The sequence below is a fragment of the Chionomys nivalis genome, chromosome 4 (genome assembly GCF_950005125.1).
Source record: "Chionomys nivalis chromosome 4, mChiNiv1.1, whole genome shotgun sequence".
Taxonomy (NCBI): Eukaryota; Metazoa; Chordata; class Mammalia; order Rodentia; family Cricetidae; genus Chionomys; species Chionomys nivalis.
This window is the reverse complement of record NC_080089.1, coordinates 89,684,224-89,708,522: the sequence shown is the minus strand read 5'-3', so window position 1 is coordinate 89,708,522 and position 24,299 is coordinate 89,684,224. Positions and strand designations below refer to the sequence as shown.

The window sequence follows — 24,299 nt, the reverse complement described above, 5'->3', positions numbered from 1 at the left end:
CATCTTCTTTTCAGCTTCTTTTCCTTTCAAAGAAACACGTATTTTATGAGAACTCAAGATGCTGAAAGGACTTCTTCAGTGCTTCATATTCTTCTGCTGCATTGTTTCAGACCCGAGAGAGTTCTCCAGGCATTTTAAGAGAGGATAAGAGGGAAGTCTCCTGTTCTTCCCTAAACAGGGCAAATGTGGCAGATAGCACTGGGCCAAGGATGTCTCTTTGTACCTGTTTTTGTTGGTAAAAAGGTTAGTGGCAAGCATACACATGGGCAAGTGCTTGAACCTCATCTCTAATGAAGATGTATTTTATACCTACTTTCTTCTCCTCTCCACAGCACCCCAAAACCCTACAACACTGAGTAAAAGTATTGGAGGTTATTTCTCTCACCTGCTAATTATAAAATGTAAATTACCTCAATGACCAAAGACCTGACCATCAAGCAACACTCCTCCAAAACCTCACAGCACACACACGGACAGATAAGGAGCCCATGTACCAGCATTTTACCAGTCAATGCAAACGTGGCTCCTAAGGATACTTTACTGCCACTCAACACAGCATATCTAACATAGTTACATAAAGAAAAATGAATAAAAATAAGTAAAAATGACACCTTTGGGGGCCTGAGCATTTGGAATGTTTCCGGAGTAGGGGAGTCTTTTTCCCTTTGTAAGGTCTAAAATGAAGAGAAGCATGGGTCAGTTGATGTGCACACCTATTTGCCAGGCATTGTGGTACATAAATACAGCAGCTCTGATAAAAAGCTGACATTGTGAAATGCCCTTCCTAGACAACATGCAAAACAAGCAAAGCTTGCAGGGCACACAAAACACTTTCAGCCTTCCCACTGTTTTATTGCAACTTGTTTGGTGAAACACATATCCAAGCTCATTCCTTAGCAAAACTTCATTAGATTAGATACATAATTAAGACAAAGGGGAAAAATGAGTAACAGAGGCCATTCCGGATGCGCTGTTGAGTGAAACCAGCCAAACATAAGCACAAATACAATTAAAGGTACTGAGTGTGTTCAATGAGGATGCACACAGATACACAGGCAATAAACATACTGGAACAACACATGCCTTGTTAAACTAAGAAAAATACTTGCCAACCTTTCTGATATTCCTAAGGCTATGACTGCTTATGTAAATTGAGAAATAAAATAGTATCTAAAAAAAAATCTTATATATATGTTTTCTGAATTAAAACATTTGTGTGGTTTGAAAAATTATTTTCTATAAACATTTATGTTTTATTATAAAAGTATATTTCTAAAACACTAATGTATCATCTGCTTTTCACACGGATTAAGTATACTATTTCCCTAGTTTAGGAAGCCTGCTTTGTAAGAGTGTACCATCAGTATTACAGGGTACACTTAAAAAAAAAAAAGAACGTAGTCACTGATTTCATGAAAAATTATAAGCTTAATAAACATGTAAAGAACATTTCACACTAATATTAACTAAACTCAATTTTTAGTATAGAATTTCAGAAGTGAATAATGATAAATTCTTAAGGGAACAAAGCTTATTCTTAATTTTGTCTTTATTAAAATCTTTCTATGCAGCTTATGAGTCAGGCCTACGCTAACATTTAAAGACTATGCTACAGATGTTCACAAATTATTCTCCAAAAATTATAGAACCAAAAAAATTGGCTAGTATTTACAAATAAGGACGAAAAGAGGTATCCAAACACAGTGACACACGGGCTGGAAAGCAGGCCATCTTGTCAAAATGACCAAGCAAGCCGCGGCTGTGCATCTTACCATTTCTCGAGCATTTCGGCAAAGAGCCATATCAGGATCCAATTTATCACGAACAAAATAGTTCCTCTCACTCAGCTCTGATCGGAGTGCCTTTCCTTGAATTAAGTATACATTAGCCATGTATGGGACATTCCAAATTCCTCTGAAAGTAAAAAATACATTCCAAAAATACCACACATACAATGTATTTCATGCTTACATTTAAAATAAATGCTTTGTATATGTTCAGGATTTGTATATATAAATTATTTAGTCAGTAAAGCATATGATTCTTGACAAATATGAATTTTTTGGTATACATATATTCTAATGAGAATTAAGAGAAATTCTTATCTCTATCTCTAGATAGACTTTACGTTGTATGTAGCTGTGGGGCCCTTCTACCACCGTTGCTGCAGTTAGGTCATGATAGTCTACTGTACAGAATTATTTTCTGTTTAATCAAAAACATCTGATAGCAAAAGCAATGACACACTGAAGTGTGTTCTGGCACAGCTGACATGGCTCCCTAGAGCAGACACTAGTGCCAAGACTGTATTACAAAGTTAAATAGACCATAGAAGAAGTATTCATACTACAAAACTTCATAAGCACTACAATTGAATGTATTCTTTCAACCACAACCAACATAATATGTATGTATATATACTGAAATTCATTGACGCATTTTAGGTGAAATAAATCTGGAAGTGTAAGTGTGGGCAGTTCTCTGTCTTCACCTTTCCCACCTCCATTCTGAGAGGACCCCTCTATCTGGGAGGCACCAGCCTGTAGGCCTGTGTCTGTCACTTTAGAAAACAGAAAGGGAAAATCTTGACCAAGAAAATGTAGTATAATCAGTTTGTATTACTTAGATGAGAAAATACGAAAAAAAAAAAAAAAAAAAAACAACCCAAAAACCAAAAACCAAAGGGCCTGTAGCCCCATATAATTTGTCAGGCAAATTCAAGCATTAATTACGCCACCACCGCCCGGCTAATTATGATGGAATGCAGATGCTTCTTTCTAAGGGTTTAAATGCAGGTGCATACACACGTCATCAGCCGTCAATCTCTCCTCAGGCTCACTAACAGACCAAGGTCCCTACCACCCTCTTTATCCTGTGGATAGGTCAGGCAGGAAACTACTGTGTAAAAAACAACCATGACTTACTACAATAAACGTGAACGCACTGTTCTGTATTTGACAGCCTTCATTTCCATCCAGTCCATGAATAGCATCACATATATGGCCTATGTAAGTCATTTTAGAGTCAATAAAAGTAGTTGAAATAATAAAGAACTGTCTTAAAATAATTTCTTACCTACCACACTAGCAGCTAACAATAACAACTAAAGAAAAAACAAAAAGGGAAAAAAACAACTTTATTATAGTTGCATCATTCAGATGTAAAGCTCCTCCTCCACCGTCCACCACTTCAAGTATGAGTGCAAGTAATATTTACTGCCTAGATGATAGTTGGTATTTTCTAAATTAACAGTCGATCAAATATCAAAAGAGCTTTGTTAAGAAGATACTAGACAAGAATGTTTCTCTTTTTTTCCAGATGGTAGGCTAGCACACTTTGTCTTAAGTATCCAACGCATCAGCTCATTTAAAAAGTGAAATATACTGTGGTCTCTGGAAAGAGGTGCCCTTGTACTTGTATTATATAAATACCTAAGTGAGCTCCTACTTCTCAAATTCACTCTAAGCAGAAGGAAGAGAGATAAAGATTATTATCAGGCAATATAGTAGGACCAGATTGTTACTGCTGTATAGGAAAAGATTCACTCGGGTAACTCACACTCTGTTCCCCTGAACGATGTCCACGTAATCTTCAGAGCGAGCGTAGTACCCATCAGGACTCAACGCCCCCCAGAAGTTGGACCATAACTTTCCATGACGTGTCACAAGGGGAGCAATGATCTTCCTAAGAAAGGGAAACCCACATCATTAATAATCCTCAAACTATAAGAGTTGTACCCTTTGCAAGACACATAACACAGGGAAGTTTATTTAATAAATTACTTGAGTATGTGCATATATGTGTGAGTGTGTGTGTGTGTATTACAGAAAATTTAAGAAAAAAAATCCCAACATCTTTTCTGCAATGGATACAATGAAATTTTTAGTTATGTTAATTAAAAGGAGCAACAAAAAGGAAAAATTATTGAAAATGCTAACAAAATATTGAGATAACCAATATTTTAACAAAACATTAGTTACATGTAAGAGAGTCATTGTATTTAAATTAAATTCAAGTAAAACTGGCAAACTGAATGCTCTCTACAGTATCAAGGGAGTCAGTGAATATTTGTTGAATGAAAAACAACCCACACAGATGGGCTGAGACATGAAGAGGCAATGTTTCTAAAACAAATCCTAATCACTTTACCATCTGTCTCCAGTATTTTGTGAATTCTTATACTAGGTTGTAGTTGTAAGCTGGCCTGGTAGCAATGAATACGTCAGTCTTTACTTTAGAAACAAAACAGAGCCTCTTGTCTAGAACGGAAAGTCCCCAGGAACTAGGGTTTAAATGTACTTGCTACCCTGATGGCGCTGAGAGACTGAGAGACAACACCTTGAGAGGTCCCTAACTTCGGAGAAGGTTACAGAAGGGCAGGGACCTTGTAACTCATTTCCTCCCTTGCTCCCACTTCCTGCTCCTGCAGCCTCAGCTTGTCCCTCCTCTCATGATATAGCTGAGAACCTCACAAGGCAGCCAGGAAGTGCAGCGGCAGCCCCTGCATATGATGCCAAAACACTCAGCCTCCAAGACTGTGAGTCAAATGAACTTCTATTGTTTATTACTTAGCCAGTTGGTGGCTTTTTGAAAAAGCCATTGCAAACACAGTAAGACACTGTGACTATATTCTCTTTTAATAACTATATGGAAAGTGGTACCATTTAGACTAACAGAGTACAAATTTGAAATATGTCAGACTTCCCTTGGGAAACTTTATTTGTACTACCAACATTTCCCATATGAGTAAAAAGTCAGATGTTCCTCTACAATTACTTTTATATTGCAGTGGCACCATACAATTTAAGAAAAGCTCACGATTCTTCCACAGTGCTTATGGACTCCACAAAGAAGCCTAATTAACAGCCCTAACACTTGTGAAGATGAGCTGGCATCTTCCTTGTACATATACAGAAGATAAATATATAAAATATTATATATCGAGAATAGAGATTGTTTAATGATTAAGAGCAATGGCTCCTTATCTAGAGGACCCAGGTTCAGTGCCCAGCATCCACATGTCAGCTCACAACCCTCTGTAACTTCAGTTCTGCGGCAGCCTCTTCTGTAGGCAATACACACACTCACACACTCACAGTACCCAGATATACATGCAGGCCAAGCACTCATACACATAAGAAAAATTACTATATATATATATATATCATGCCCACCAAGATTTTTTTTTAACTTTCCCATTTACCAAACATTGCCCAGAAGCATGCAGATTTGTACTGTAGAATAACTAGAGCACTATAAAAAAAATGGTGAAAAATTTGCTTTATGGGTATTCAGGGGATGTTGGTTCAATGTCCATAACTGACATCAAGTATTTTGACAATTAAAAGACAAAAACAGAAGCCCTTCTAATTTATAATCTCAGTGTCTTCTGAAGCAGTATTACAAATTTCCTATATAATATTTAACATAAGGAAGTCATGCTAACATTTTAGCTTCTACATCTTTTCTTCATTAGGAGAAATAGTGTGTTAATGTAGACAAACAGTACATGTGAGCTGTGAGGAACAGCGAATAACAACACCATCAGTAGTAGCTGTAGTGCATCAAATAGAATTAAGACCCTTATATCTAGATCTCTATGTCTTTATTCCATTGCATTTGAATCATTGAGAATAGGGGCTCCATGACATTCAGTACAACAGTAAATGCAACTAGGGCTGTGAAGAGACCAGTGTATCTGAAATGTCTGATTTTAGAACTATAACCCTGTAAAATAATGATGAGTTTTATGAAAACTTATGTTTAAAATATCTATGTAGAATAAAAAAATTGAAAATCTTTTAGTATCAGAAACATTGATAATATGATTAAACATAGGTTTAAATAGAAAAACAGACCAAATACCATTAACAGTCACTGTTTGACTATATTATTGGACACTTTCATTTCTAAGATTGCTAATGGAGTATTTAGTATTGGGACCTTAAAAGGTATAGGATAGTTGAATATGACCTACCTCAATTTATTTGTGTGCCCACACACGGGAAATTATCATATTACTAATGAATTCATGTTAAATCTTAGTACCTGTTTTGTTCAATCAAAATTTTTAAAGTTCTCGGGTTTGTCAAAACAACATCTGCATCCACACTAAAGTAGTAATCACACTTTTCATCCTGACGGCAGAAATCCCTGATGTTGAGAAAGAAAAGAAAATAAGCATTAGGCAAAATTTCCTGTTTGGAAATATTAATGTAAAGCAAACGTAAGTAGGAATGTTCTAATGTATTTTCAATCAAAACTTCCATGATACTGAAAATGACTAATTCATCAACCCATGTATCCATAGGTAGACATCACTACAATTTTAGATCAAGTGAGATACATATTTAATTCACTAAATATTTTAAGGCATAAAAACCTTTAGGAGCTATAGGGGTGGTTCAGTATATAATAGCAGTTGCTGTGCTGTGCATGCAGAAGGACTTATGGCCCAAATTCATGTAAAAAGACAGAGCATGGTCCAACACACAGGCCACCAACCCCAGTATCTAAGGGGCACAGACAGAGGGGGTGGCTGGGACTGGCTGGTCTCCAGACTGGCTCCGGGGAAGCAAGAGATGTCTGAAGGGATAAGGTACTGATAGATAAGGCCATCTTTGTGTCTGCTCTGGCTTCTGCACATGATAGGTGCATACACTTATGCACACACATATACCACACGTACACAACATCTGGTAACAATGGGAATTTGTGAAACGTATAAATGTTTTCTGAAAGAAGAAATAACTTACCCCAATTTATTGATATTTAAATTACCTTTTACATGTAAACACCTAAATACACAAATATTATCACTGATAATTCAGATTTTTAGGGGATTCAAGTTACTTTTGCTGTAGTGTGGTGTGTGTGTGTGTGTGTGTGTGTGTGGTGTGCTGATGGAGATTAATCCAGCCTTACACATGCTAAGACAAAAATGACATTGTCTGAAAGGAATTATGGAGATAAAGTTAAAGGTTTCTTAAGTATTAATATTTTACACTTGATTGCATAGAGTGCTTTTTAAAGACAGTTATGTCCTGCCTGCTCACTGGAAATGCTGACTCACGTTTTTCCAGGAGAGACTGCAGTGTTTCCTATAGGAAATCAAGGACAGAGCCACTGACGACACCATGATGACCTGCGACGTCCTATGATCATCATGCATTTAGAATACAGTTAGCTATGGCTTCTGCATTTAGGATACTCTTGCCTGCTTCATCTTTCCAGTCTCACAGCCGGCCCTACTGGCCACTTTCTGCTCTTCAGTACATTTTTTCAAACTAGCAACCAAGCAGGACAATTGACAGGAAAATTTACAGCAGTTATTCCACACCGTCAGAGAGAGTGAGTCCTGAACAGGGACTCAAGGGATTAACCAATGAATTAGTTAAGGATACGGGCATTTCTGACTACTCTAAAGTCCTTCCCAAGAAGAAACCCTAACTGTACGTTAGCCTTGCAGTACAAGGCATGAGAGTCAGCAACAGACAAGAACGTCCCCTGTTAAGAAGGCACGGTATCCTTGCCTTTTTACTAGCAGCTTCTCAAAATGCTGGCTAGAGCATCAGCTTGGCATTCACTGGAGACACAGCTGCTCGGTGGCAGAGTTTCACAAGTACTCTACTGGAGTACTGAAGAACCGAAAGCAGCTCTTCTGAGTACAGAGTCTTAGCAACGTCAAGCAGGAGCACACGTATTCAGCCTAGGAGCTTTACTACATGGCCTCTGGATGATGAATTTTAAATACAAACATGTTGCTCTTACAGTCATAATATTCATTTATCTCTTTTGTTTAAATCTTTAGCTGCAGCTAATTCATAACCTCATTAAGTATTTTGACTTGGTTTAAAGAATAGTATAAGTAACTCCCACGGCCACTCCTATGTAACTACACCCACACAGAACTGTCTCCTGCAGCTGTATCTGTGACACACACATACAAAGAGGTGCCTTCCAACTTTAACAGAACAAATCGGGGAAATTTTTTTTCTTAAAATTCATCTACCAGAATAACAATTCAATATATATTATTCAAACATACATTCCCATGTTTCTGGCTTCCGCTTGACTTAGATTTTCTTCCGGTCCTACTATTTTTATAGTACTGATTTCAAGCTTAGCTTTATCAAAAAACACTTTGATGTCCTTTTCATGATAAACTTCCTGGAACAAATTTTAAATATAAAAAATTAGATGGAAGACAAACTGAATTGTTTACAAAGACAATACTTCATGCTTAAAGTATAAATTATATAATTCAGTTATTCATTTACAGAAAACATACTTAACTATCACCTGAAAAAGAATCAAAGAACATAAAATAGATTTATATCAATAGCCAAAAAAAGAAGCTGCTTCAAAATTACTTCAGTGTCTGCTAAAAGGTCAAGTCCTGCAATAATACTTAAATCCTGGTCATTACAGACAATTCTAACTAAAGGGGGAATATCTTGTTGCCTAAGAATCTTAGATATTTGCTATAAAAATTTAAAAGTGAGGTTTGTTAAATGTAATAAATATTAGTATATTATGTATATAAACAGCCTTTTTATTTGTGCAAAATAAAATTTAAAAATAATCTCTCAAGCCAAAGAGTACAATTAATGACCATATACAAAATTGTCTTTAGACAAAAAGAGAGTATTTAGCAAATTCACATTGACCAACAGCCAGCTAGCAGTGTAAAACCATCAATTTAGGACGATTCCTGATTCAGCTATATTGAAATTAGGATACTTCCTTTCCAGCACCAGTGTGTATGGAGTTTTCTATGCATCACATCTTACTTTTCTTTCTCAAAAGTGCTGTCCCAGCATGGTAAGGTCAGTTGTCCCGTAAGGCTGCATGACACAGCCTTAAAAAAATGATAAAAATTGATGTTAGGAAATTTAAGGCCATTTGAAATTTGGTAAAAGGTCAACAAAAAGCATATAACCACAACTGTGTTACGTATTTGTGGTAAGTATCAATATTATAATTAATTCTGGACAGCAAATCATGTCTGATATTTACTCTTTGAACTTACTAAAGATGGGTTTCTGAAATTTGAAAACGGTCTCTGAAAAAAATAAATGATTATAAGACATACCAAAAACCAGACTATTAGTTGAATAAAAACCTATTACCACAAGAGCAGAAAACAAGAAGCTCTGGAGCTGACAACTTAGAACTAAAACAAATATTGACAGAAATGACTTGCTTAAAGTACATGTTTGGAGGACCTGAATGTCTCAGAAGAAATAACAATATCGCGTTTCGCTGGTGAGGAGCATGCCACTTTGAGCTGAGGGAGGCAGTGCTCTGGAAGTGTGTCAGCTCTGATGCTTTGGTATTATTACTGCAAAAACCAAGGTCCACTCTATAGAAGAAAGTCCCAGTGACACCAAATGCAAAGGAGCACAGGCTCTCTTGCTCATCCTCATCAATTATGCTGACACACTGTGTGGAAATGGCTAATTTTCAGCCATTTTGATCTACAGAAACTCTCAATTTCATGTGGCTCAGCTTAATATTACATTAAACTTTCAATTCTTAAGACATAATAGAAGTGTAAAACATTCCTTGGTTTTAAAGTGCAAGAGGAGTCACTTCAAAAGAATTCTCACATTCAACACTCAAGACTGAAATACTTACTTTATTATGAATAAAGAGTTTAAGTGCTTCTTTGGGATAATCCAGTGTTAACAGTAAGTCCAGGAATCGAGGTAGAAAAGGGGTTGGTTGTTCAATAAAAACACCTATTGTTACCTTTGGATGGACCTACGTTTTAGAGCAAACACAAAAGCAAATTATGATCAGTACAATTTCAAATTCTATTCAAATCTTAGCAGGGCAGGGGACAACAAGCAAAGAAAAGAAAAGAAACAGAACAAATAAAACAACAAGAAACACAAGACTTTCAGGTCAGCATAATCACAAAGCTGGCCTCAACCACTGAGTCCTCTAACACTGCAAGTCTACCTCTGTGAAGCCAATCAAAGTGATTTTATTGAACCATTCTCGTAACATGGATTTATAACGTAAAGGAAGTTATTATCCTATTCACCATATGGATGACATAGCACACAGCCTGTGTAAGTAATCCACTTCCTCAGGGCTCCTCTCAAAGAAGGCAAATGGTGTTTTGAAAAAAACTGTATAAAAAATATCAGAGTTCTAGGTCAGGGATGCTGCTCATGGTAGAGTGTCTCCCTACCTCTGGACTTGGAGAACAAGAAGAGGTGAGGAGAAAGAAAAAAAGAACGGGGATGGAGGAGGAGGGAGGACGGAGAGGAAGAGGGAGGATAAAGAGGAATGACCCCATCTTATTAACAAGTTTTGCTATTTTTACTTACTTTCAGCATATTATGTCATAAGAAAAACTACTTTCTTTGGTTAACATATTATCTGAATGTGAATATTTTTATATGTTTTCTTAAATCCACTTTAAGCATGTGTTAGGTATAATTTTTTTCTTTTCTTATGTAAAATATCTGTAATACACATTGGCCATGGCAGTCTTTGTGATGGGTAGGGTTTTATCAAAGGGAATGGAAGCTACTGTTTGAAAAGGTTATGATCAAGGTAGTAAAACCGATGTGCAAGTGAATTATTATTCAATGAGACTAAAACCAGACCTGCATGAAGTCTTCACGGAGCCCAAACGTGCTGAGCAAGTCCACTACCACTAAACTAGAAACTCAGACCCAGAAATAGAGATGTGTTTAATCTTGCACATATTAAGTGTTGAATGGGCTATTTCTTCCCATCTCTTCATACATATCCCTCCACTATCTGGATATGTGAACATCTGCTTGCAAGGAAGTGAGCCTGTCCATTGTGCTTTATCAGTTCACTGGCCCAAACATCAATTACAAGATGAGGAAGTAAATGCAAAGAACTAGAAACAGTACACCTACCCTCTAGGAGTTTTCAATTTAATGGAAGAAAAGAGTCAAGAGCAGATCATAATCTCCTCTAAAATGTTAAATTCAAATATACTAATTGCCTTAGAAGTTAACCATCCCACATTTATAAACAAACAAGCAGGATGGAATTCAGAGTAGTAATTTACATCCATTGCAGCTGCTCTTTTAATATTTATTGAAGTAATTTAACTATGAAATTTAAACTGAATCTAAAATGTGCATGTGTAGGGCCAGCAAGATGAACTCGGGCAGTGAGGTGTTTGCCACTGAGCCTGTCAATCTAACCCACAGGGCTCACAGAGCAAAAGAAGAGAACCAAATCTTGCAAGCTGTCCCCTGACCTCCACACATGCACACAAAATGTACTAACATATACACAAACACATGCACACACATAGCATAAATGAATAAAAATGTGATAAAAATTTAACTCTACCCGGTAAGAAGCCATTACGACCCACATTTAAACATATGCTGTGTGCAGGATCTTAACTCCTACAAATGCTTCATTTCTATGTCCCTGTTGCATGCTCACTATGTTTTGAGAACTACAGAATTTTATTATGTTTAGGAATAAGTAATTTTCCCTTTCTAGAACAATTTAATAAGTTGTAAGTCAAGCGCAGAAACCAAATTATTTATATGCAAAAAAATTATTTATATGCTGAATAAAAACCAGAACACTAACATTTTATCCTTGAATCAGAAAGTTTAAATTAGAAGGGAAAATCCAAACAGAAGGAATTGATTCTCCTTCCAGAGGACAACACCATTTTCTGCAAAAAGCATCAAGATGAGTGTTTAAACATCTCCATGGTGCGGATTCATTCAGAACTGTTCTGGCCCTCTTTCCAGATAGGAAACATTTAGTTTGTTGCTTCAAAGTCTGGCCAAAAAACTTCCTTTCAAGTGACATTGAGTTCTATTCAGAAGTTACTAAATGTAGACAATTTACTTTTTATCCTCCCTTCAGACTGTGGTGAGAAATAAAACACTAGTTTAGGGAGTTCCAGTGCCCTGTGTCGTGGGACCTTGCCACTCCACAGCTGCTGCAGTCACACGTCTCTGGGGACTTTACTTTTACCAGTGTTGCTCTGACTTCACTGGCACGTTGTCAGTTGCTCAGTCTACTTACGGCAAATAAGGTCAACTTTCAGCTGTTAGTGCTTTCAAAATAATCGAAAGCACAGGCTTCTAGATTTTCTAAGTTACTGTACTTTCACATTAGAAATCATCATCAAACATACGAGGGAAACTATAGAACAATTTGCCCTTTTCCTGTATCAGTGAATCTCATGACAATGTAGATTTCTGATGTATGTTCATACATATAAATTCCACTTACATCCATTGTAGACAAGTCAATTGTGTCAACATCACAAAGAGCACAGCCACTTTCCTGTGTCCATGAATTAGGAACATAGTTTCCAAAGTAATTCTGGAGAATCTAATAAATGCAGGAAAAAACAGATGAACAGAAGCAGTCTGTAGGCACCAAGTTCTCACTATATAATTACATACCTTCAGAGAATTCTTGTCTGCACCTGGCAAAATTCCCCAATCACACTAACATTTATCACCAACATATACACATTCTTCAGGTGATGAATCATTACAAACTGTGTCTAGAAATGACCAAGTTGTTATAAAAGATAAGTCATATTATTTGATATAACTCGATGTAAGGAATACTAGAATTTGCCATTGTAACCAAAAAAAATAGGCCAAGTAAACTTTTAAAGGAACAATTAAGACATTTAGACAAACCACCATGATTCAAGTATGCAGTAATGAGATAAATGTGTTTAAATGTCCAGCACAGACATTTAAGTTGCCCCAGTACCTGCAGTAAATGGGACAAGGGTAAGGTGACTTCTCACCAAACACATCACATAGAACAAAGAGTGGGGCAGCTTTATCACCAAAGAACACAAAGCTATTTCTGGAGACGTAAACGGAGCCTGCTTGTTTATTTTCCGGCCGTGCAGACCTAAATAATCACACAGAAACTATACTAACTACAACACTGTTTGGCCAACAGTTTAGGTATATTCCTACCTAGTTTGTGCATCTTAACCCATTTCTATTCATTTATGTATCACCATGAGGCTATGGCCTACCAGTAAGGTTCCCGTGTCTGTCTCCTTCAGCAGCTACAAGATGTCACCTTGACTCTGCCTACTATGTCTATATATTTTCTGTTCAGATTTCCTGCCTGGCTGTACTCTGCTAAGCCACTGACCAAAATAGCTTTATTCATCAAACAATAAAAGCAACACATATACAGAAGGACATACTGCATCATAGAGACGCTTCTGTCAGCCAGGCTTTGGGGTGCTGCTCAGAGGACTAATGCAACAAGGGATTAAAACAGTCATTCCACAAACCAAAGAAAAGCAGCAGTGGAGAATGCTTACCCATCTGAGAGGGCACCTCCTCTGTGACTAGACCCTCTTTTTTAATTATCTATTGAGATTTATCTCATTTTGTAAAAACTGTGATTTTATATTTTGAAGGGTAGTCAGTAAAGGGAGGAAGTTGGCACAAGAAACAAGCAGACTACAATTCCCTTTGAACCCTCAAAATATCTTGAACCTTTCTGAAATTGGGACACTGCAGAATCATTCTCTAGTTGTATACGTAACAAAGTTACTACATGCTTTGCAATCTTGATACCACAGTGTCTGCTGTTAAATTACATTACCACTGTAAGAACACACTTCAAATCCTCATTATGCTCATATAATCATGTTTTTCATATTTGCTTGGTTTTTTTTTTGTTGTTGTTGTTTTTGCTTTTGCTTTGAGACAGGGTTTCTCTGTATAGCTATGGCTGCCCCCAGAACTTGCAGAGATCTACCTGCCTCTGCCTCTCATGAGTGCTGAGATTAAAGGCTGGTGCCACCACTGCTAGCTAATCATGCTTTTCTTGTTTGGCTTTTGTTTTTTTAACATGGCAAAAGTAAGACATTCAAAAGAAAAAGTCAAACATTATAAAGACAGAAGTGAGAACACATAAGTAAGTGCTTACAAAATATTTCTAGCTTCTTAAGACCCAAAAATACAGCACACAGGGAGCTAACTCGGCCATTTTGCCAGTGTCCTTCCCTAGGTCTTATCAAAATATTTCTACTACACAGAAATTTCAATCAGAAAATGCTAAAGCCAGGAAACTGCATCAGCACAGAAAAGTCTTTGTGCTACCTAAATGCTATAAAGGTGGATACACTGAACCTCTGTAAACCTAAGAAATTGATAAGCACCACAAGAGCTTTGGATGATATGGGACCTCAGAAGTCAGAAACCATATGTCATGACAGTCATTATGACATTTCAAGAGTCAGTATGGCTGGGCATGGTTTTGGTGCACACCTTTAACCCCAGCACTCCAGAGGCAGATGCAGGTGAATCTCCTTGAGTTCAAAGTCAGCCTGGTCTACAAGGCAAGGTAAATGCTAGCCAATACTACACAGTGACATCCTCTCAAAGAGGGCCAGAGAACAATGGAGCATTTAAAGTGCATAACAAAACAAAAACAAAACACAGAAAGTACTTCTGATTGACAAATAATGAAGGTGAGTAATAAAATAAAACATACATATATAGATTATACATTATATATATAATGTGTTCCATAATACATGTTACTTTGAAAGGACATAAAAATTACAAAATACATAATCTTCATTAGAATGTCATTGAAAATATTTTTAAAGGAAGTAAAAGTCCCTGAAATGTTGGACACATTAAAAATCCTCACATTTAAAGACTGACACTTTTCCCACTTAGAAATAACATCAAAATTTAATATTTATGCCATGAATTCTAGATTCCCTGTATGAATCTGAAAATGGCCAACAGTCCTAAGGGGTAAAGTACAAAGAAGCAAAACTTTCAGTTTTCAGAAATAAAGTTTGATTTTGTAACTTTCCACCTTCTACCCTTTTTCCAGAGTAGTAAACGTTGGGAAACAGTACTGCTGATGGGAAATGTCCTGGTATTTGTCATCCCATGGGTATCCTCCCAATACCCATACACCAGGGCATCTGTTTCCCTCGTAACAACTGTGGACATTTCTGCTGGCCGCAGGGGAAGGTGTGGAAAGCTGCTGAAGGGCGAGGCTGCCTTGGGTTCCTGGGCACCGAGCAAGAACTTTCCTGAGTCCTCTTCAAAGTACATCCAAATATGATGTCATCTGCACTCACAGAGGGCCCATCCCCGCCCCATCTAGCTATGAGTCAAGGTTGCAGCAGCAAAGAACTATGATTTGGGCACATGGATTAAGGTCATTGATTTTATTATAAATCAAATTATTTGAAGAAATTATTTCTTTTCATGTGCAGCACATGTGATTATTCTTGGGTCTCTGAACAATTAGGGGAATAAGGCTTGCTCTCTGGGTCTCTGACCTTTACTGTTCCTAAAAAGGTAGACACTAAAGTGAAGTATGTGCCCATAGAATAGAAGGTCATAATCTTGCTAAGAGAAAACCCTGTTTATTTTAAGTCAGATGCTACATTGCATAAAAGACAACGTAAATAAACTGTCCACATTAAAGTTTTTCAAAGAACCTGTTTTAAAGAGATGATGACCCTCCCATATTGTTCCATAGTCCAACTCAGAGAAACAGACAATCAATTAATGGGCATAGGTACTTACTTTGGTGGGCCCATTTCCATTAATTGCTACTGGCAGTGTTTCATAAAACGTATTCTTCACTCTGCTTTTACCATTTTCAAATTTTAAAACCACCTCATCTGGGTTAAAAAGAGAACAGTTTTTCTTAACTTCAAACATCTGTAGGTCTATGGATTTCCAAGACACACAATCACATTTTTCAATGCATAGAAACTATCTTGTCCATGTCAGCAGTTTTCCAAATTGAAAGGTACAGGCAGTCACAGGCTGATTCCAAGCAAATGCCCGAGCACTAAGCCGGGTTGTCGAGTGATTTGCTGGTCCCTGACGTGTTGACCAACAGTGTGGCACCAGCTGGCTCCACTATCACAACTTATCTTAGTGGACCCAGACCGGCCTTGAAGGCTTATTCTAGAAAGAGCAAGCAATGTGTGTATGGCGAAGGTGCATTGCCTGGCATAAGCAAGACTTTCAGAGCTGACTGGCCATCTGACAGATGTGCAGCTCTCAATTGGCCTTCTATCCCAAGAACCTAATTACTCTATGGACAGCAGCAGGAACTGTACAGAACTATAACATATTCTTAACTTTTTAAATAATATACATTAATAAATAAAAATATTTTGAGTTTTAGTATATAAATTAAAACATCAAGAATACTCACAAGTATGTTCATGGGCAATCTCTGTGCAGATGTACCTATATATGCTGGTGTGGACATGTTCTCTGTGTGTGTACTCACAAATATGTAACTGAGTAATCAAAAGTGTGCAGTTGTGTGCACACATTGTATGTTTATTCATAATTATCCAGGTTTATTCACATGTTCTTGAGGCAGTACTTAAAAATGTGCAGGTATATATACATGATATATGCACATTCATGTGCAGGTTTGTGCACATGCTCTGCATATATACTCACAAGTGTGCGCATACACACTTTGAACATGCACTCACAAGTATGCGAACATGCTTGCTTGTATATTTATAAGTGTACATGTATGCCCCTACGCTCTGTGAGAGTGTATTCACATATAAACTGGTGTGCACACATGCTTTTTGAGTGTACTCAAAGATGCAGGTGTGTGCACACATTGTGTATATATTCATAAATGTGCAGGTTGTTATGTGCAGACACTACGGGATTGTACTAACACATAGTTCGGTATGTGTGCATACTCTGTTAGAGTGTACTCCCTTGTCTGTCAGTGTGAACACATGTTCTGAGTATAGTCATGTTAAGTTCATGTGTGTACACATACTTTGTACATCTACTCACAAGTATGTCACTGTGTACATGTTCTTTGTATGTACTCATACGTGCACTCAGAGTGAGCATGCTCTGTAAGAGTGTATTCATGAATGTGCAGGTATGAGCACACAGTATACTCATAAGTGTGTAGGTTTATACACACACTGTAAGTGTTCTCACACATGTGCACACACTTGATGCAGATTGCCATAAGTGTCTGGATGCATACACACATCTGCAGAAGCATATTTCTATTAGGAACAGAATTTTCTGAACTATATGAAAACATCAAATTAAGTTCAGTGCTTGATCTTTTTTAAAAACATTTTCAAGGCTGGCACCTTGGTCATAGCTCCAAATGGTCTACTGCAGAAGAGAATGCTGAATACAGGCATTCACAACTATGAGAAGATAGTGTGTGTATCTATACCTGTTGCTCCATTCAAGGCCTGGAAAATTTTGCATTTGTGATCCAATGTGATGTTAAATGCTTCCTAAAAGAAAAGGAAATAGGCAACATTGAAAATTATAACAGAAACAACCAACAACATGGTCAAATTGATGTATGCATCTCTGGGGTAATTTACAGTTTAAAATACTTGCGCAGTGTATTAATGAAAATATTCAGATGTCTAAGACAGACAGCACTGTAGGTAGATGCACACACAGACAGGCCTTGCCTCCCTGCTGACAGGGTGCAGAAGTCACAATGCAAGAAACATCACAAATGCACAGAAAATGAACAAAATGTAACTTCACATTATTTTAAATAATTTTTTTTTTCAAATTACACTTTCCTTTTTTTCTCTGAATTAAAGATTAAATCAATCTTATGAACTCTCTCTATAAAGTTAGTGGCAGACTCGGTTTTAACAGTCTCCAGATTTTCAGTATGGCGTATGTATTGGAAAAAGCATGAAATTGCATTTATATGTTATGTGTAGTTACATGATATGCTACGTGCACTTCCTGACTCTTCCTGAAAGGCTAGCTAAGGAGACCTCAAGAATTTAAATGGCACTTTGTTGTTTTTTCAACCAACCTACATTTTATCGGTCTGACTCTCACGACCAGGGCTCCGACAGCCATCCGGTCACAGAGACACTGAAAATACACACTCCACACATGGTGTGGAACAGAGAAGAGCTACCTTGCTGGAAAGTAGCACACCATTGTTGCAACCAACACTATCTCAGAGGGAAAAAATAAACACATTGACAAATATATTCCTTATTTAGCCCACTACTATGTTTAGTTATTCTATCTGTGATAATTACAATATTTTTATTAGGAAATGAGGCTCTGTCTCTGGCCCCTAGAATCTCAGGCCATAATCTCTGGAATTTCATAATCTATTCATTTATAATTTATACTCTAAAGCACTTTTTTCTGTTCCCCCTTTTTTGGCCAGTATGTACATTTGTGTTTTGTGTGTGTGTTTTGTGTGTGTGTGTGTGTGTGTTTGCCTGAGTGTGAGTATAAATGTATTTAGAAGCCAGAGATAGACATTGAGTATTTTTTTTTAATTGCTTTCTACTTAATGTGGAGACAAGGTCTCTCACTTGAATCTAGAGTTCATCAATTCAGCTAATCTAGCTAGCCAGCTGTCTAGGGACCTCCAGCTGTTTCTCAGAAATGAGACTACAGGTGAGCCTGTTTGGCATTTATGCAGTACTGAGAATCCCAACTTGGTTGTCAAGCTGACAAGGCAAATATTTTACCCACTTAGCCACCTGCTCAGTCCCTTTGCAAACATTCTTAGTCCTCCAGCTGGCTATAAAAAGCAATGAGATCTGTCTACACAGGACCATGTCTCATGCGATATCTGCAATACCAGTCACCTGGACAATGGTGAGGCACCCTCAAACTCCAACAAATCTTACAGAGATGTTCATTCCAGTGTGACAAACTCTTTTTCAGGGGGCTTATCCATAAGCCATTTCAAAGTTTCAAAGTATTGCCATGCACCATGGTAGACGTTTAAAAGTGTTATTGCTAGAACATTTTGTCTTAATGATAGATGTCTGCTCCACACAGATATCATTGTCTGGAGCTGGTTTTGGTCTCCAGGCTCAGAAACTTTACTTATTTCTCCCATTCTGATATCAAGAGACCTGGCAGTGAGTATACAGCGGCTGAGGTTGCATGCTGGTAGAGGTAGGCCCTGAATTTTCTAGTCGTTTGAAGTGTTTCCACACAACATGGCAAATAACAGGGTCTTTAACCTATTTTTTTACTCTTTAATGAACCTTAAGTTGGGCAAGATTTTTGACTCAGCCACTGAGAGAGACAGAGACAATCAGACACTTCTCATATCCAAAGGAAGGAGACCGAGGTCACCTACTCAGTACTTATTCCACGGATGTGGAGAGTTTCAACTGCGATACCAACAAAAATAATTTGCAATTCAGTTTCCCAAAATCTTTTTGTTTCTGACCCCTCACTGAGAAAAATATAAAAATCAAAGCAACCAAAGCAGTAAAAAAGAGAAAGTGCAAGCTCTCCCTTACCCTCTTCACTGGGTCGATGTAAATTTTTGTGTAGAAGAGCTGATCATCGTCGTTATCCTGCAGATTCCACTGCTGGACAAGACGGCTGATGTACGGAGCATAGCCCATGAAGCCTGCAACACACAAACACAGCAGACAGCTCAGAATTCAAAGACCCAAGCGCACGTCATTGTTAGTTCATTCGAACAGCTGACAAAGCTGCAAAGTCATAAGGTCCAGTGTATATGTATGTATGCTATAATAGAAAGACAAGACTAATTATAATACAAAGCAAGCTAATCAAAGATGTTTTTAAATATATGCATTCCTGAAGTTAACTGATAAATAAGAACTTACTTTGCAAGGTTACTAAAGTAAGGCTAACTGGGGACAGATCAGGGTGAGATGGAATTCCTCTAGACCTTATGAATGGCCCTTCTTGAACCCACTGAAAAGGAACCACTGCTTCTGAATGAAAGAAATGTCTCCCACTGTGCCAAGATTCCAGTGTAGGCAAAGAATGTGGGTTGTCATCAACTACAAAAATCCTGAAGAAACTTTCTATCCAGGGAATTTTGGGAATGTTTTCCATTACTTGAAACCAGTCTTATTTTGCATGGTAGATCATTTTTCTGGCTAAATTTTATATGTCATTGTCTGGAAAAAGGAAATCTAAAATTGAAGTCTTCCCCTTGGCCTTCGAGCCTCTGTGATGAATCTGCCAATAGCACATATCTATAAAGACAGAGACAACGGGGTCATTTTCTAAGTCTTCCCGAGTTTCAGCCATGCAACCAGCTGCTCTGTTTCACTGACAGACAACACTCACCACACACAGACCACAATTTAAAAAAAAAACAGTTTATTTTATTTTGCCTGCTTGTTTGTATGTGAGCCATGAGTGTGTAGGTGCTCTCAGAGGTCAGAAAACAACGTCAGGTCCCCTTGACTTAGAGTTACAAGACTTGTGAGCTCACCAATGGGATGGGGATGTCAGGAACTGGACAAGCAGGGAGCATATTCAGCCACAGACCATCTCTCGAGCCTGACAATGTATTTTTAATTACTATGAATAATCTTCAATAATATAAAAATTGATGTGTCATTTTTCACTGACTTATATTGTCTTATAAAAAATTGTTTCCTTACCCTTCTTCTAAGGCCAAATACCTCTAAATAAATGAAATAAAATTACATTCAGATGCATTCATAATTTATTATTTTTTCGATTAACATGTCTTAAAACTAAGTGGTACATTTTTACTAAGTCACAACTCAGGTCCTTTCAATGTCTCTTACAAACTGTGCAATCACACACTCTGACTGCACACGCTCATGCTGCTATCCTCTCCCTCATAATCCGTGGCCATAGAAGCTTGGTGTTTTATCTGTGAGGACTTTCCCTGTGTTAGGTGTGACAGTAGCACTTACCTGCTAATGGCTGTCATTTCCACAGCACTGACAGTCCCTCAGAAATTTCCCTCCGTGACTATACCACTTGCTATCCAGAAGAATGTCTACCATAGCATATCACGTGCATGAATTTTCCAGGAAAAAAAAATAACTGAATGCAAAAATACAACCTAATCCAAAGCTATACATCATCTTTAAAATTTACGTTCTAAAACCTCTAATGAGGGCTAAACTGCAAAATGAGCTATTTATTGTGACTGAGAACTTGAGAACTTAGTGGTCAGGGCAGAGGAACAGCACCATATCCATGACAATGGCTCCAAAGGGGAAAGAGTGAGCAGGCAGCTCATAGCAAGGCAGTGAGGTCAGCAGTCTAACAGTCAATCCTAGATACTGACTTGAATACAATGCCCCTCGGAGATGGTGAACAGTCTGGTAAGATATACCAGGGTCGAGAGGTCCCAAAGGCACAGACAATATGTGTTGGGATGGCGGAAAGAGGAGCTAAAAGTACAGGCTAAAACTTGAGGTCTCAGAGGTCCATGATTCATACAGACTGAGAGGTTCTAAATTATGACTGTGGGGTGGATGGGTAAAATGGCAGAGATGTAAAGGCTGAGCTTGAGTCACTACAGAGAAATGACAAGCTTGTCACCATAGATGACTAAGCTATGTCTATTGTCCACACATGCTTACCTCAAACAGTATTTATGGAGCTGTCTGAACAAGATCCACTGTGGATCAAAGACTGCTCCAAACCTCACTTCCCAACATGGCTTGCAACTGGACCTAACTTATCTCTCTGCCACGCTATAATATACACTATACTGGTAAACTAGCATGTCTTATTTAAGCTTACTGAACTGCTAAGAGCCCTCTCTTGTGGCAGATTCAAGCACATTTTCATCACATGTATCCAAAACTATGTCCTGGGCCAGGATGACCCCTGGCTCTGAAATGGGAAAGACAGTTAACAGCTAAGGTAGTAAACATAGTGTTTAACTGAACAGCTTGAACCAACACTGGTTACCATTGTTTATCCCATAAAAAAACAGGAAACCAGAAGCTCACTGAGGGAGGGATTCGCAGCAACCCTGTACTGCCGCTTCTTCCCCAGTCCATTTCTGCAGGATGCTGTGAGTCTTGACTTGACAATGGTGTCTCCTTGTTTGCAGTCTCAGCCTGGATACTGCTGCATATTGTAAATGCCTAACTTGATGCTTGGTTTTCTATCTGCAACTTTTTCTTTTAATTTTACTTTTATACACTAAATCAACTCACTCATTTGAAACCAAATTAGGGTTTTTTTCAGGTCATTTTTACACAAAACACGTGTCCTCCATCCTAATGTGTTTACATTTACCTCAGTTCAAGAAAAACAAATTCTGTACTCACAATACACCCAAAATCAAATTTTCATTTATCATTAAGGGCGTGTGTGTGATCATTGTTAATTAATCTGTGCTGACTCACTAGAGAATGCAACATTTCTATACACTCAGACACTATTTATGTTGGCTACAACGCCAAAATAAGCAATTCAACACAATGTATTTTAAAGCAGATCACATTAACAAGTGGCTGTTTTTAATAATGTGCACTAAACTTAATGTCCTAGACCCCAAACCTCTCAATAAATGGTAACCAGAAGACGTGAATTCTCACTTGCACCATGGAAATTCAGACATCCCCATGGCCTACACACATGGCTATGGCATGGGGATGCACACGAGCTTTCAGAGCATATCACAGCACAATCACGGCTGTGAGGCTGAATGCCTCCCATCTACAGCAGCATCGTTCATACCTCCCGAGTTCAGGTACCGCTTTCCAATGTGCACGACAGGGTACTTGTCTGCCAAACGCTTATCTGGCCACAGAATCCCGTCGGCTGCAAAGACAATTTTGTGATTTGTCTTTTGAAACTTTTTCAGGACTTCTTCAGGCCCACCAGCAAATATAACATCAAAACTGTTTCAAAAAAAAAAAAAAAAAAAAAGCTTTAGAATGCATGCATGGTTCAGAATTTAAACACACAATGAAGAAAAAAAATCCCTAAAAAGAGAGAATTTAGAATCCACACAGGATTAAGTTATCTGATTAGAGAACAAGTCAGAAAACCTCCTCCCACCTCACATCATATAAACTACATTAGATTTTGGTTTTACTCTATATTGACAAATGAAATACAAATATGTGATATTTTTCATATAGATAATAATTTATCTCCAAAATAAAAATTGTAAGTCAGTGTGCAAGTGTTACAATTCATATAAATTGTAGGCACAGGCATAAACACTTATAAAAGTTTCCATCTTAAGGGTCAAATAATTCAGGGACATGTATACCAATCCACGATTATCTCTGAAAAGCGGTTTAGATAAATGTCTCACACTGTCATCAGCATATACTATGAAATATGGACTCTTCATCAGACAATTCATCCTTTTAAAGCTCCATAAATTTGAATCGAGTTTAAAATTAATGAAATAATTTAAGGTCTAATGTTTTACCAGTTTTTTTTTCCTGGACTTTATTTGTTCCAAGCTAATTCACTGAATCACAGCCCAATAGAAAATTAACTGCGAAAACCATTATGAGAAACTTAAACTCTCCGAAGAAAGTCCCAGCTTATTACAGCGTCAAATTTATCTGTATTTGTTTTTACATCAGTGTACCTAAAATCCAAATGCCTGCAGGACACTAAGATAATGTTATTCTAGGCAGCCAACGCGAAGGGCAAGCTCATACCCTTGAGATCTGCAAAGGACTCCTTAGCAGCTAACACTGCAGATGCGCAATGGAGCCCGTCAGGAAGAGCACCTACTCCGTCTGTGCTCTCCAGCTGTACGCGCTGGGTATGCACATGTGAGACTTAGTCATTTCTAGTTCAAATTGTTGCTTATTTCTATGACATATTTTTTAAAGCCAAAAAATATTTGAGGTAACTTTTAGCAAAAATACTGTAAGTTTCTGTTCTCCACTAGGCTCTTGGCAGACACAATACCTGTCCCTTTAATAGTGGCACCGTTCATGTAAGTTGAACACATGGCAATCCCTAGTCGAAAGTACTGCGAAGGAAGACATGCCACATGACTCACTCTGTCCAGCAGTGTGACGGAACTAGGACATCACCAGCAGGTCCTGTCCTTTATAAAGGACACTGTCAGCACTGCTCTGGTCTTTCCTCTGCACAGGGTGCTTACTAGTTAAAGCATGTACTTTACAATATGGACCAGCGAACTCAAAGATGAGTAAAAACTGCACAACTAAATTCTGTAATTCTGTTAAACAAAATTGATATCTACTAATTTATTTTGGGACGAGTCTCACAATATATCCCAGAATGCCCCAAACTTGAAATCCCCTAGCTCCACCCCAAGGGCTGAAATTACTCATATAATCCACGATTCTTGACATCTCCCCCTTTTTAATAAAAACATTGCTAAAAGCAATGATGACATCAGCTAATTTCTTAATTGTGATTGTTCTAGAAAATTTAAATTTTATCAGTTACTTTTATTTCTACTATGAATTATTGCATGCCAAAATTAAGTTTCTGCTCATGAAAATCCAGATGGGCAGACTGACACAG

At 37.7% G+C, this 24,299-nt stretch overlaps 1 protein-coding gene across 2 annotated transcripts in view; it reads right to left on the bottom strand.

Moving 5' to 3' along the window:
* Positions 1-24,299, bottom strand: part of Plod2 (procollagen-lysine,2-oxoglutarate 5-dioxygenase 2) — a 62,969-nt gene that overhangs the window by 7,080 nt on the left and 31,590 nt on the right. The window contains exons 4-14 of one of the 2 annotated variants that reach the window (XM_057768185.1): positions 22,512-22,675; positions 19,313-19,425; positions 17,233-17,296; positions 15,573-15,670; positions 12,259-12,360; positions 9,640-9,765; positions 8,048-8,169; positions 6,049-6,153; positions 3,559-3,684; positions 1,773-1,914; positions 612-674 (exon numbers count right to left, since the gene is read on the bottom strand). In XM_057768185.1, the coding sequence (XP_057624168.1) occupies positions 612-674; positions 1,773-1,914; positions 3,559-3,684; positions 6,049-6,153; positions 8,048-8,169; positions 9,640-9,765; positions 12,259-12,360; positions 15,573-15,670; positions 17,233-17,296; positions 19,313-19,425; positions 22,512-22,675 (1,225 nt within the window). The remainder of the gene's footprint in view (positions 1-611; positions 675-1,772; positions 1,915-3,558; positions 3,685-6,048; positions 6,154-8,047; positions 8,170-9,639; positions 9,766-12,258; positions 12,361-15,572; positions 15,671-17,232; positions 17,297-19,312; positions 19,426-22,511; positions 22,676-24,299) is intronic. The other variant, XM_057768186.1, reaches the window with a different exon arrangement.